Below are 12,287 nucleotides of genomic sequence, written 5' to 3'. Positions count from 1 at the left end.
ATCGATATTTCTTCCTTGCCTCTGGATAATCATATGAGCTCAGCAAAAACTGTATCATTTGTGAGTTAGAGCTCTGGAGTCGGGTTGACCAGCAGCAACACTTGTTGGCTCTGTGGTCTTGGGCAAGGCATTCTGGGTACCTGTGAATATCAGATTCCTCCAAAGTGGACTGGTGATCTCACTGTCCACTTTAGAGGGCAACTGTAAGAACCAAGCAAGATAACGCTTAGCCTGTAGTCATCACTCCATAGATTATTCTCTTCAAATGCAGCTCAGCATCTGGACAAATCGCTTAGGAGCCTTCCCCCTACAACCAGAGAGGAAACACGGAGCCGCCCGCAGTGGTGGGGCTCCTGGAGACTGGGGTAGCCAGCTGGAGGCCCTCAGCACACACCCTTCCCCGTCCCTGCAGCAGCCGCTACCATGGAGATTGTGTACGTATATGTGAAGAAACGCAGTGAGTTTGGGAAGCAATGCAACTTCTCCGACCGCCAGGCAGAGCTGAACATCGACATCCCGCCCAACCCCGAGCTGGCCGAGCAGTTTGTGGAGCGGAACCCGGTGGACACGGGCATCCAGTGCTCCACCAGCATGTCGGAACATGAGGTGGGTCCCTGAGCCAAGGGTCAGGCCAGTGGAGGTGTGGTCTGGCAGGGTTGTGGGTCAGGGCTGGTAAGTGGGACTGCGTGACTCCATTCCCATGGAAGCCAGTGGACCAGTGCGGATGCGGGATGTGTGAGGGCAGAATCACCCCCAGTCCCAGCTTGGTGCCCAGGGTCAGGACAAGCCCCAGTACCAACCACTCCCTGGGCCAGGCGAATGCAAATCAAGATCTCCTCTCTCTGGCCTCCCCTCTAAGACTCTTGCTAGAGTTGTTTTAGGCATTTGGTGCAGCTTTTGAACTGTGGTGCTGGAGAAGACTCCTGAAAGTCCCTTGGACAGCAAGGAGATCAAACCAGTCAATCTTAAGGGAGATCAACCCTGAATATTCACTGGAAGGACTGATGCTGAAGCTGAAGCTCCAGTATTTTGGTCATCTGATATGAACAGACGACTCACTGGAAAAGTCCCTGACGCTGGGAAAGACTGAGGGCAGGAGAACAGGGCGTCAGAGGATGACATGGCTGGACAGCATCACGGATGCAGTGAATGTGAACTTGGAAAAACTCCGGGAGATGGTGAGGGACAGGGAGGCCTGGCATGCTGCAGTCCATGGGGTCGCAGAGAGTCAGACACGACTGAGCGACTGAACAACAACAACAGCTGGGAGAGGCATCTGAGGGGGCTAGGGATTCATACCTACAGGACCCGCCCAGCTCGTGAAAAAGAAATGGTCCCATAGAACGTTCTGGTCACAGGTGCCTCTAAGATAAGAGAACTGAGTGTCGTGTTGCTGTTCAAAACCCAAGATTTCTCCTGGTCTGTCCAAAGTAGGTGATCAGCTCCTGATTATGTCAACAACTGCCCAGAGAAGATTAGACTGAGGGGATGACCCTGTTGTCATATTCCTAAATCAGTGGCATGAAAATCACACTGATTTGGCCAAAACACATGATGAGTGTTTCCAATAACTTCCAGTTCAAACACATTGACTGTCCTGCTTTCCCAGGGTGAGCTGCTGTCACTGGGGCCAGAGCAGTCTTGTTCACAGGAACTTCCTAAACAAGACAACAGCCATAAATTCCATGCCACGCTGGGGTCTCCAAGGCCAGTGACTCCGCCCTGTTGAGACATCTAGGTTTCGTGAGAAATGGCTTATAAAGGAAAAGGAAGTGAGAGTGAGAGCTCAGTGAGTGTGGATCTCCATTTGGGGTATTGAGAAATTTCCAGAACTGGATAGTGCTCAGGATTGCACAACATTGTGAATGTTCTTAATGCCACTAACTTGAGCATTTTTTTAATGGTCAGAATGGTAGATTTTCCCTGGTGGCTCAGACGGTAACGTGTCTGCCTACACTGCAGGAGACCCGGGTTCGACCCTTGGGTGGGGAAGAACTTCTGGAGAAGGAAATGGCAACCCACTCCAGTACTCTTGCCTGGAAAATCCCATGGACAGAGGAGCCTGGTAGGCTACAGTCCATGGGGTCGCAAAGAGTCGGACATGCCTGAGCGACTTCACCTCACCTCACTTCATGGTAGATTTTATTTTTAAAAATCTTTGTGTATTAATTTGACTGCACCGGCTCTTAGTTGTGGCACGCAGGATCTAGTTCGCTGACCCGGGGTTGAACCCAGGCCCCCTGCCTGCGTTGGGACTGCGGAGTCTTAGCCACTGGGCCACCAGGCAAGTCCCAAAACGGTAGATGTGATGTTATGTGTATTGTGTGAAAGTGTTAGTTGCTCAGTCGTGTCTGACTCTGTGACCCCAGGAACTGTAGCCCTCCAGGCTCCTCCATCCATGGGATTCTCAAGGCAAGAACACTGGAGTGGGGTAGCCATTCCCTTCTCCAGGGGATCTTCCTGATCCAGGGATCGAACCTGGGTCTCCTGCATCTCCTGCATTGGCAGGCAGATTCTTTACCGTCTGAGCCACCAGGGAAGCACATGTGTGTTTTATCACAGTTGAAAAGATGCAGGGTGAGGGGACTGCAAAGGAGGCAGGAGGTAAGTTTAAAGGGCAAAACTACATCTATGCCTCGCTGCAACGGAGAATGAGCAAAGCAAATCCAATCTCTCAAGTGTTCTATGCTTTGATTCCCGTCTCACTGTAAATGGTAGATTAGTCATTTTGTTCTTTGGGGTCTCACAGAGCAGATGGGTTGGTGGGCTTCTCTGGGTTTTTAGGGTTGAGGTTAGGTCAGAACTGGATTTCTCCCGGCCACCGGCATCAACTGCAAAGTGGCTGTTACTAACTCCACAGGCTGGCACGTTCATGGCCGCCTGTGACCACCTGAGGACCAGAAAGTTCCTTGCTGGTACCTGAAGACGTTGTGGCTCTGGTCAAGGGTACCTCACGAGGCCCTCCCTGAACACGCAGAGCCCAGGGACCCGGGAGCCCCGGGACTCTGGTTTGCAGAAACACGCTTCCACCAGGGCCAGGCTCTTCTCACCTGTGACTCTCTGTTTAGGCCAACACAGAGCGCTTTGAGATGGAGACCCGGGGGGTTAACCACATCGAGGGAGGCTGGCCCAAGGATGTGAACCCCCTGGAGCTGGAGCAGACGATCCGCTTCCGGAAGAAGGTGGAGAAGGATGAGAACTACATCAATGCCATCATGCAGCTGGGCTCGGTAAGGCTTCCTTCGGTTCGGTCAGGGTCTCAGCCACAACTGCTTCCCCAGCTGCATGTCAGGCTCAGCAGCTAGCTCCTTGAGGCAGGGCACCAGGTACCATGTGGAACCTTCGGTCTGGGAGCAGGTAGACAGGTCCACACAGCAGACCCAAGGGTAAGGCAAGGAAGTCCAAGGACTGAACAGGTTTTAGGAGGAATCGGGAAAGTGGGAAACCCTCCGGGCAAAGGAGCCCTAGCCAGCAGCTACCTGCCAATAGGGGTCATTCATTCATTCATTCAGTCAGCACATTTGGATGGAGCTTCTAGCCTTTGCCAGGTGCAGTAAAGATTGCAAAAATGAAATTCACATATATCCCACCCTAAAGAGTTTGTGAGCCACTGGAGGCCAAAGACAAAAACAGAGATATCACAGTATTAACAGGGGCTCCCCAGGCAGCTCGAAGGCAATGGCACCCCACTCCAGTACTCTTGCCTGGAAAATCCCATGGACGGAGGAGCCTGGTAGGCTGCAATCTATGGGGTCACAAAGAGTCGGACACTTACTGAGCGACTTCACTTTCACTTTTCACTTTCATGCCTTGGAGAAAGAAATGGCAACCCACTCCAGTGTTCTTGCCTGGAGAACCCCAAGGACAGCGGAGCCTGGTGGGCTGCCGTCTATGGGGTCGCACAGAGTCAGACACGACTGAAGGGACTTAGTAGCAACAGCAGCCCCAGGCAGGTCAGCAGGTAAAGAATCCACCTCCAGTGCAGGAGACACAAGAGATACAGGTTTAATCCCTGAGTTGGGAAGATTCCCCTGAAGTAGGAAATGGCAACACCTTTCAGTATTCTTGCCTGAAAAAATCCCATGGGCACGGGAGCCTGGTGGGCCACAGTCCGTGGGGTCTCAAAGAGTGGGGCACCACTGAGCACACACATACCACACAATCTCACACTGAAAGGAAGGCTGTAAGAGAAGAAATGCTTTGCTATTTGCCCCATGAGGAGAGAGAGTTGGTTTCCTGCTGAAGGTATCAGGGGAGCCTTCCTGGAGGAGGAGGCCCTTGAGCTTGGGTTTTTCCCTGTTGGACATTTGGAATAATGGGGGAGGGCCTTCTGGATGGAGGAAACAAGAGATGGATGCCATATACAGAGTGGCTACTAATTCTGTTTGGCTGGAACTGTGTTTCTTCACCTTTTTTTCATTGCTGTCTCTCAATAAGCCTTTTTAGACATTCCCCCACCCCAGTGAAAATGTAATACCAAAGGTGTACTATATGTGTGTCTGGGAGGCCTGGCGTGTTGCAGTCCACGGGGTTGCAAAGAGTCAGACACGACTTAGCAACTGAGCAACAACCAAAAAATGTATGTCTGTGCTTTGTACAAAAAAAAAAAAAAAAAAAGGTGATATTATTTTACCTCCAAGAAGCAATTTGAAAACAATATGAACCAATTTCTACCCTTTTGTGGGGTAGATGTTGCCCCCATTGAACATTCGTGGCCTGGAAGGAAGGGAAAAGACTGCGGGATGTCTCTCATCCCTCCCAGACTCCATCTCAGCCCTGGTCAGGCTGAAAGGACCTCCCTTTACCACTAAGGACTCCCGCTATGTCCCCCGCAGATCATGGAGCACTGTATCAAGCAGAATAACGCCATCGACATCTACCAGGAGTATTTTGACGACGAGGATGCGGTGGAGGTGACGGACGAGGCCCCTTCAGCTAAAACCATCAATGTTTTCAGGTACCTCTGTAGCCAGGCAGGTGCCTGGCCAACCTCTGTCACCCCTGTGGATGGGTGCTTCCAAGGGGACCCCTTACCCATCACTCCATGCCGTGGGGATAATGCCCTCTGTGCTCTGAGCTAAATAAGGGACAGAGCGATCAAATGCCCAGTAGATAAGTGGTCCCTACCTTGGAGGCAGGCCTGGTGGGTGGAAAGGGAGGAGAGAGTCCGTCTCAGGAAAGACTAAAGCAAATTTGCAAAGCTGAGTACACGTGTGGTCGATTCATACTGTGTGGAGAAGGGCCAAAGCACCAGACATCCGTGATCTGAATGCACTGTGAGCAAAAAAGCCCCTTGTCCCAAGCACTTGGGAGTCTGCCTGGAATAACCTCCAAGGACAGCAGTGTGACAGAAGCTTAGCCCAGAGACGTGTGTGAGATCACTGGATATTCACTGCAGCAGAGTGTGCACTAGCCAGAGATTGGGAGCACACTAAACCCATCAGTAGGGTCTGGTTCCGGCAATTCTGCTTTGTCCACACGCTGACTGAACGAATGAGGCAGCTCCTTAGGCCAGAGTTTCTGAGATTGCTGTGTGAAACCAAACCAAATCAAGATGCAGAACCGTGTGTAGAAAGCATTACTTTTTGTTTAAAATACACCTAGGTAAAGCAAACTAAATGTCCAATGACAGATGAATGGATAAAGAAGATGTGGTACATATATCAGTTCAGTTCAGTTCAGTTCAGTCACTCAGTCCGACTCTTTGTGACCCCATGAATCACAGCACCTCAGGCCTCCCTGTCCATCACCAACTCCCGGAGTTCACTCAGACTCACGTCCATCGAGTCAGTGATGCCATCCAGCCATCTCATCCTCTGTCGTCCCCTTCTCCTCCTGTCCCCAATCCCTCCCAGCATCAGAGTGTTTTCCAATGAGTCAACTCTTCACATGAGGTGGCCAAAGTATTGGAGTTTCAGCTTCAGCATCATTCCTTCCAAAGAAATCCCAGGGCTGATCTCCTTCAGAATGGACTGGTTGGATCTCCTTGCAGTCCAAGGGACTCTCAAGAGTTTTGGATATTACTCAACCACTAAAAAGAGGGAAATAGGGTCATTCTGTAGAGACGCGGGTGGTCCTAGAGTCTGTCATACAGAGTGAAGTAAATCAGAAAGAGAGAAACAAATATCGTATATTAACACAAGTATGTGGAATCTAGAAAAACGGTAGAGATGAACCTCTTTGCAGGGCAGGAAAGTAGCGATGCAGATGTCAGAGCGGACTTGTGAACACGGTGCAGGGAGGGGAGGGTGGTGAAGCGGGAGACTGGGATTGACGTGTGTCCATGATCACGCGTAAAGCACAGGAAGCTCGGCTCGGTGCTCTGTGATGGCCTCGAGGGGTGGGAGGGAAGTCCAAAAGGGAGGGGATGTCTGTATACATGTAGCCGATCAATTCATCATACAGCAGAAACTAACACAATGCTGAAAAGCAATTATGCGCCAAAAAAGAAAATCAAATATACCTATGTATATGTGCATGTCTATGTGCATATATGTATATGTACGTATATACGTGCAGGTGTGTGTTCTCGAATATGCAGAGAAAACCTGTGACTTTGGAAGCCACTAACCAGCATCAAATGCCAACTCTAGAGGACTCATTTTGCCACCTGGAAAGTGTCTGACCCAGTCTGAGCACGACCAGCAAGGACTCTTATGATCCAGGTCTGAGTCATGGTGGGCGCTACAGACTTCTAGCAGTGGGCATGCAAGAGAGGGACCAGGGCAGGGCAGAGGCCGTCTTCTCTGATGCCCCAGCCCTGCTGGGATCTGACCTTACGTATGGATACCCGAGAGGGCTGATGCATTAGAAATCATCACATCCAACCTCCACGTTTGACAGACGAGGAACCTGGCCCCAGGGAGGAGACGTGCTCAGGGCTCTCAGTGGGTGGGTGACCCAGCCAAGGACGGGACTCAACCTGTGCTGCTGCTGGTCTAGCCGCGCCCCCACGGAGGAGTGAAGTGGATGAGTCACACGACCAGAAACTTATTTCATTTCCCTCTTTTGTTCATTTCTTCCAATGACTCCCATGACAAAGTGTCAGCTTGGGATCATTACGTCTTTTTCTTTAGTTTCTGCTGCACAGTGCAGTGAGTCAGCCATAGGTATGCACAGATCCCCTCCTTCTTGGAGCTCTCTGCCCCCGCCAGTCCCACCCCTCTAGGCCATCACCGAGCTCCCCGTGCTGTGCAGCAGGCTCCCACTTGCCAGCTCCTTTACGCATGCTAGTCTCGGTGTGTATGTGTCAATGCTCTTCTCTCAGTTCCCCCCACCTTCCCCCTCTGAGTCCGCATGTGGGGCCATTAAGTCTTTAATCCTTTTTCACTCTTACACATCGTCTCTCCCCTTTCATTTTTTGAAAGTGAAAGTGAAGTCGCTCAGTTGTGTCTGACTCTTTGCGACCCCGTGGACTGTAGCCCACCAGGCTCCTCTGTCCGTGGAATTTTCTAGGCAAGAGCACTGGAGTGGGTTGCCATTCCCTTCTCCAGGAGATGTTCCCAACCCAGGGATCGAACCCAGGTCTCCCTCATTGTAGGCAGACGCTTTACCGTCTGAGCCACCAAATTGAGCTAATTTTTTTTGAGCAGTTGTTTCTTTTCCCCGAAGAAAGAAAGAATTATTACTTGCAACAAGCAAGGAGAACACCTTGGATCTTTCCCAAAGCAGTCTCTCAAGCAGTTTTAGTCCCCAGCAAAACGGGTCAGAGAGTACAGAGAATTCCCACACGCCCATCCTCCCCCACCCACAGGGCCTCTCCCCCCAGCAGCGTCTCCTGCCTCCCCCACCCCATAGGTGGGACGTTTGTCACATCAGAGCGCAACACTGACATCGTTACGCCCTGTCCTTAGTCCACTCAGGCTGCCGTCTCAAAATACCATCACTTGGGTGGCCTACGAACAACTGAAACTCATCCCTCATCACTCTGGGGGATGCAAGTCTGAGCGCGGGGTGCCAGCAGGGTCAGAGTCTGTGTCTCGTGAGGACTTTCTTTCTTTTTTTTTTTTTTTAACTGCTTCTCGAAACTTGTGGGATCTTAGTTCCCTGATCAGGGATTGAATCCAAGCCTGCAGCAGAGAGAGCACCAAGTCCTGACCTCTGGGTGTTTCAAAATTCTCACTGCCCGATTTTTATTAATAATTCACAGACAGCTGCCTTCTTGCTGAGAACTCACAAGGCAGAAAGGGTGAGGGTCTCCCTCGACCCTCTTTTGTAAGGGCACTGATCCCATTCAGAGGGGCTCCACCCTCACAGCCTAATCACCTCCCAAAGGCCCCACTTCCGGATACCAGCACACTGGAGATTAGGCTTCAACACAGGAGGTTTGAGGGGATGTGCTCAGCCTCCAGCACACCCCGAGTCTGTAGTTCACATTAGGGTTCCCTCTTGGTGTCATAGATGCCAATACACGGAATAGTTTCGTTGCCCTGAAAGTCCCCTGTGTTGACATAGGAAAAAAAAATGGTTACCAAAAGGGAAAAGGGGGAGGATAAATCAGAAGTCTGGGATTAATAGATACACACAACTATATGTAAATAAATAAATAACAAGGACCTGCTATACAGCACAGGGAATTATATTCACTATCTTGTGCGCTCAGTCGTGTCCAACTCTTTGCAACCCCATGACTGTAGCCCACCAGGCTCCTCTGCCCATGGGATTTCCCAGGCAAGAATACTGGAGTGAGTTGCCATTTCCTACTCCAGGGAATTTTCCTGACCCAGGATTGAACCCGTGTCTCCTTCGTCTCCTGCATTAGCAGTTGGATCCTTTATCACTGAGCCACCTGGGAAGCCCCTGAATATCTTGTAATAACCTAAATGGTAATGAATCTGAAAAAAATATGTGTATATATATTTCCTTTGCTGCACATCTGAAACTAACACTGTAAATCAACATATTTCAATTAAAAAAAAAAAAAATCCTCTGTGGTCCCAGTGGCTAGGACTCCAAACTCCCAACGCATGGGGCCCAGGTTCAATCCCCGGTCAGGGAACTAGATCCCTTGTATCACAACTTAGACCCAGTGCAGCCAAGTAACAAAAATATATTTTTAAAATCCCCTGTATTTTACCTATTTCTCCCTCCCTGCCCCTAAACCCTTGGCAACAACTGAGCTTTGTATGACTCCATGGTTGTGCCTTTTCCAGAATGTCGTATAGTTGGAACCACACAGCATATAGCCTTTTCAGATGGGTTTCTTTCTCTCAGCAGTGTGCGTTAAGTTTCCACCATGTCTTTTCATGGCTTGATAGCTCATTTCTTTTCATTTCTTTTTAATGCTGAGTAATAACAATGTTGAATGTACCACAATTTATCCACTTACCTACTGAAGGGCATCTTAGTTGGTTCCAGATTTTGGCAGTTGCAAATACTACTGCTATAAACCTCTGCATGCAGCCTTTTGTGTGAACAGAAGTTTTTGATTCAATTGGGCAAATACCAAAGAGCCAGATTCTTCATCTTCCCTCATAGTTTAATATTAATGAGAGCTCAAGCCTCAGGCTCAGAACTTTCAGCAAATGAAGACATCAGACCGAAATTTAAAATTTTATTTCCATTCTCTCTTTTTTTTATTAGTTTTTCTTTGTGGTTGTGAGATCAGTTTTCCAATTAAGGGAGTCCTGGAGGCTTTGTTTTTAAAGTAAATTTCTCCTAGTGAATATTTAAAGACGTTTGAATTCTTTTAAGAAAAAAAATGAGCAAATATGAATAGGAAGTCTGGGGAGCCAGACACTCTGGCCTTCTGCCCTCTCACCCTCCTCTAAAGGGACCCCCAGGAAATTAAGCGGCCAGCCACACACGTCTCCTGGCATCCCGATGGCAACAGGAAGTTGGCAGTGGCGTATTCTTGCTTGAACTTTCAACGGGCACCCGAGGGCATGAGCAACGAATCGTACATCTGGGACCTGGGTGAGGCGCAGAGGGGCCTGGGGACCCGGGAAGGAGAGGGAGCCGGGCAGAGGCCAGCGAACGCTCGGGGGGAGGTGGAAGAAGCGGGCCTGTCGGGGGGCTGGTCCCGCGCCGGGATCCCAGGAGCCTGGAGGAAGCCAAGGTCTTGTCCTTTCCCTGCCTGGGTTCAGATGCAGTCAAGAGAAGCCACAGCAGAAGCAGGAACTCCCTTCATTTCCAGATCCTGAATCAGGGCTTTCAAGACCAGACCTGGAGTCCCAATTCTGGGCCCCTGAAGAGCATATCAGAGAGTCCCCAGCAGTCTGAGAAGGGACCCAGGAGGAGGGAAGGGGACCCCCCTGTCCTGCCTGTCCGGGCACTTGTCCCTAATTCCTGGCCAGTAGGGCAGTGTGTCCACCCGGGAGCAGGGCCCACAGTGGACGAAGGGGCTCACTGCACCGGCAGAGCCTGGCAGGGGCCAGGTGACGGGGGCTCCACGCTCTCAGACGTCGCTCGTCGCTGTCATCGTGAAAATGAACATTAGCTCTTAGTAGCGGTGTGCGTGCCGAGCACGGAGCTGAGCACTTTCCACTTTTGAGCTGCTCAGCGAACTCTTTCTGCCCGCCGTGGGCTGACATTATTGTCCCTCCATCATTCTCTCTGCTGTACAGACAGGGCAACTGGTTCACAGAAATCATGGGAGAGTTAGCGTTTTGTAAAAGCCTTAGGGTCAAAAGCTCATTTTATACCGACCTGGGAGATGGATTAGAATGACAGTCACACACACACACACACACTTGATTCCCAAAAAATAACATCTGTAGAAGAGCCTCTAGGGCTAGAGGCTGGTCACTGAGGACCAGAGGTTGCAGCCTGGAGAGGGGCTTCCTAGCTTTGCCCCACCGCCCCCGACCTGGACAAGGGGTTGAATTGTTTGACTCTGTCCTTTTCTTTCCAGGTCTGGTAGTATATATATTTTTTGTTCTGTCTTATAGAAAACCCCAACAGGCCAGAAATCACCCTAAAGCCGTCTTCTCCTCTTGTCACCTTGGAATATAACCCCAAAGATTCCCACGTGCTCCTGGCAGGCTGCTACAACGGGCAGATCGGTAAGGAAGGACTTCCCCCACCACCACCCGGGTGCTTAACCAGGTTCCAGCCCAACCTCCCCCGGGCTCTGAGGCAGCCAGGCTCCGCTGCGGTCCAGCCAGGGTCCACCTGCCAGACCAGGCTTGCTGTGGAGGACAAAGTCGGGGTGGGAGGGTACTTCCTGAAGCTTTCAGGCGTCAAGGTGAGACAAGTTTTGCTGCTGCCTCATCAGTGTCTTCCGGAGAAGGCGATGGCGCCCCACTCCAGTACTCTTGCCTGGAAAATCCCATGGATGGAGGAGCCTGGTGGGCTGCAGTCCATGGGGTCGCTAAGAGTTGGAAACAACTGAGCAACTACACTTTCACTTCTCACTTTCATGCATTGGAGTAGGAAATGGCAACCCACTCCAGTGTTCTTGCCTGGAGAATCCCAGGGGTGGGGGAGCCTGGTGGGCTGCTGTCTATGGGGTCGTACAGAGTCGGACACGACTGAAGCGACTTAGCAGCAGCAGCATCAGTGTCTTCATTTGTAAAAGTTCAAGTGAGTCTGAAGTTCATTCAAAATTAAAGGTTAAGAAAATATACAGGTCGAGTAAAGTCAAGGAACATTTACTGCACCTACCCTGGACCAGGGCTTCCCTGGTGGCTCGGAAGGTAAAGAATCCACCTGCAATGGGAGAGATGTGGGTTCGATCCCTGGGTGGGGAAGATCCCCTGGAGGAGGGCATGGCCACCCACTCCAGTGTTCTTGCCTGAAGAAGCCCACGGACAGAGGAGCCTGGCGGGCTATGGTCCATGGGGTTGCAAAGAGTCAGACATGACTGAGCGACTAAGCACACAGCATTCCCTGAGCCAGGCTAAGGCAACTAGAGGCAAAGGCTGGTGAGATCACTGGGGAGCTCCATCTCGGGAGAGGCGGTCAGGAGAGCCTACCTGACACGGTGGGTAACGTGTGCTAAGTCGCTCGGTCCTGTCCCTCCGACCTCATGGACTGCAGCTGTTTAGGCTCCTCTGTCCATGGGATTCTCCAGGCAAGACTACTGTAGCGGGTTGCCATTTCCTTCTCCAGGGGATCTTCCCAACCCAGGGTTAGATCCTGCGTCTCTTGTGTCTCCTGCATTGTCAGGTGGGTTCTTTACCACCAGCGCCACCTGGGAAGCCCTTATATATGGTGATGAGTGTGAGTAATACCAGCCGTACAGAGTGACTGGAGAAGTGGTTCTTCCTCTTCTTCTTCTTCTTTTTTTTTTGAAAGTGTTTGTGAAGAGTTGATATTCATTCTTCCTTAAATATTTGGTAGAGTTC

General features: G+C 50.7%; 1 protein-coding gene across 4 annotated transcripts in view; it reads left to right on the top strand.

Annotated features, from left to right (window-relative positions):
- DNAI2 (dynein axonemal intermediate chain 2) overlaps positions 1–12,287 on the top strand; it is a 30,256-nt gene that overhangs the window by 4,036 nt on the left and 13,933 nt on the right. For 3 of the 4 annotated variants that reach the window (XM_059878635.1, XM_002696221.6, XM_010816634.4), the window contains exons 2-6: positions 413–606; positions 3,069–3,230; positions 4,836–4,957; positions 9,773–9,915; positions 10,890–11,003. In XM_059878635.1, the coding sequence (XP_059734618.1) occupies positions 424–606; positions 3,069–3,230; positions 4,836–4,957; positions 9,773–9,915; positions 10,890–11,003 (724 nt within the window). In that variant the 5' untranslated portion in view covers positions 413–423. The remainder of the gene's footprint in view (positions 1–412; positions 607–3,068; positions 3,231–4,835; positions 4,958–9,772; positions 9,916–10,889; positions 11,004–12,287) is intronic. The other variant, XM_005221328.5, reaches the window with a different exon arrangement.

This window comes from Bos taurus, chromosome 19 (genome assembly GCF_002263795.3).
Source record: "Bos taurus isolate L1 Dominette 01449 registration number 42190680 breed Hereford chromosome 19, ARS-UCD2.0, whole genome shotgun sequence".
Taxonomy (NCBI): Eukaryota; Metazoa; Chordata; class Mammalia; order Artiodactyla; family Bovidae; genus Bos; species Bos taurus.
The sequence above is the reverse complement of the archived record's forward strand: the minus strand, read 5'-3'. Positions and strand labels throughout refer to the sequence as shown.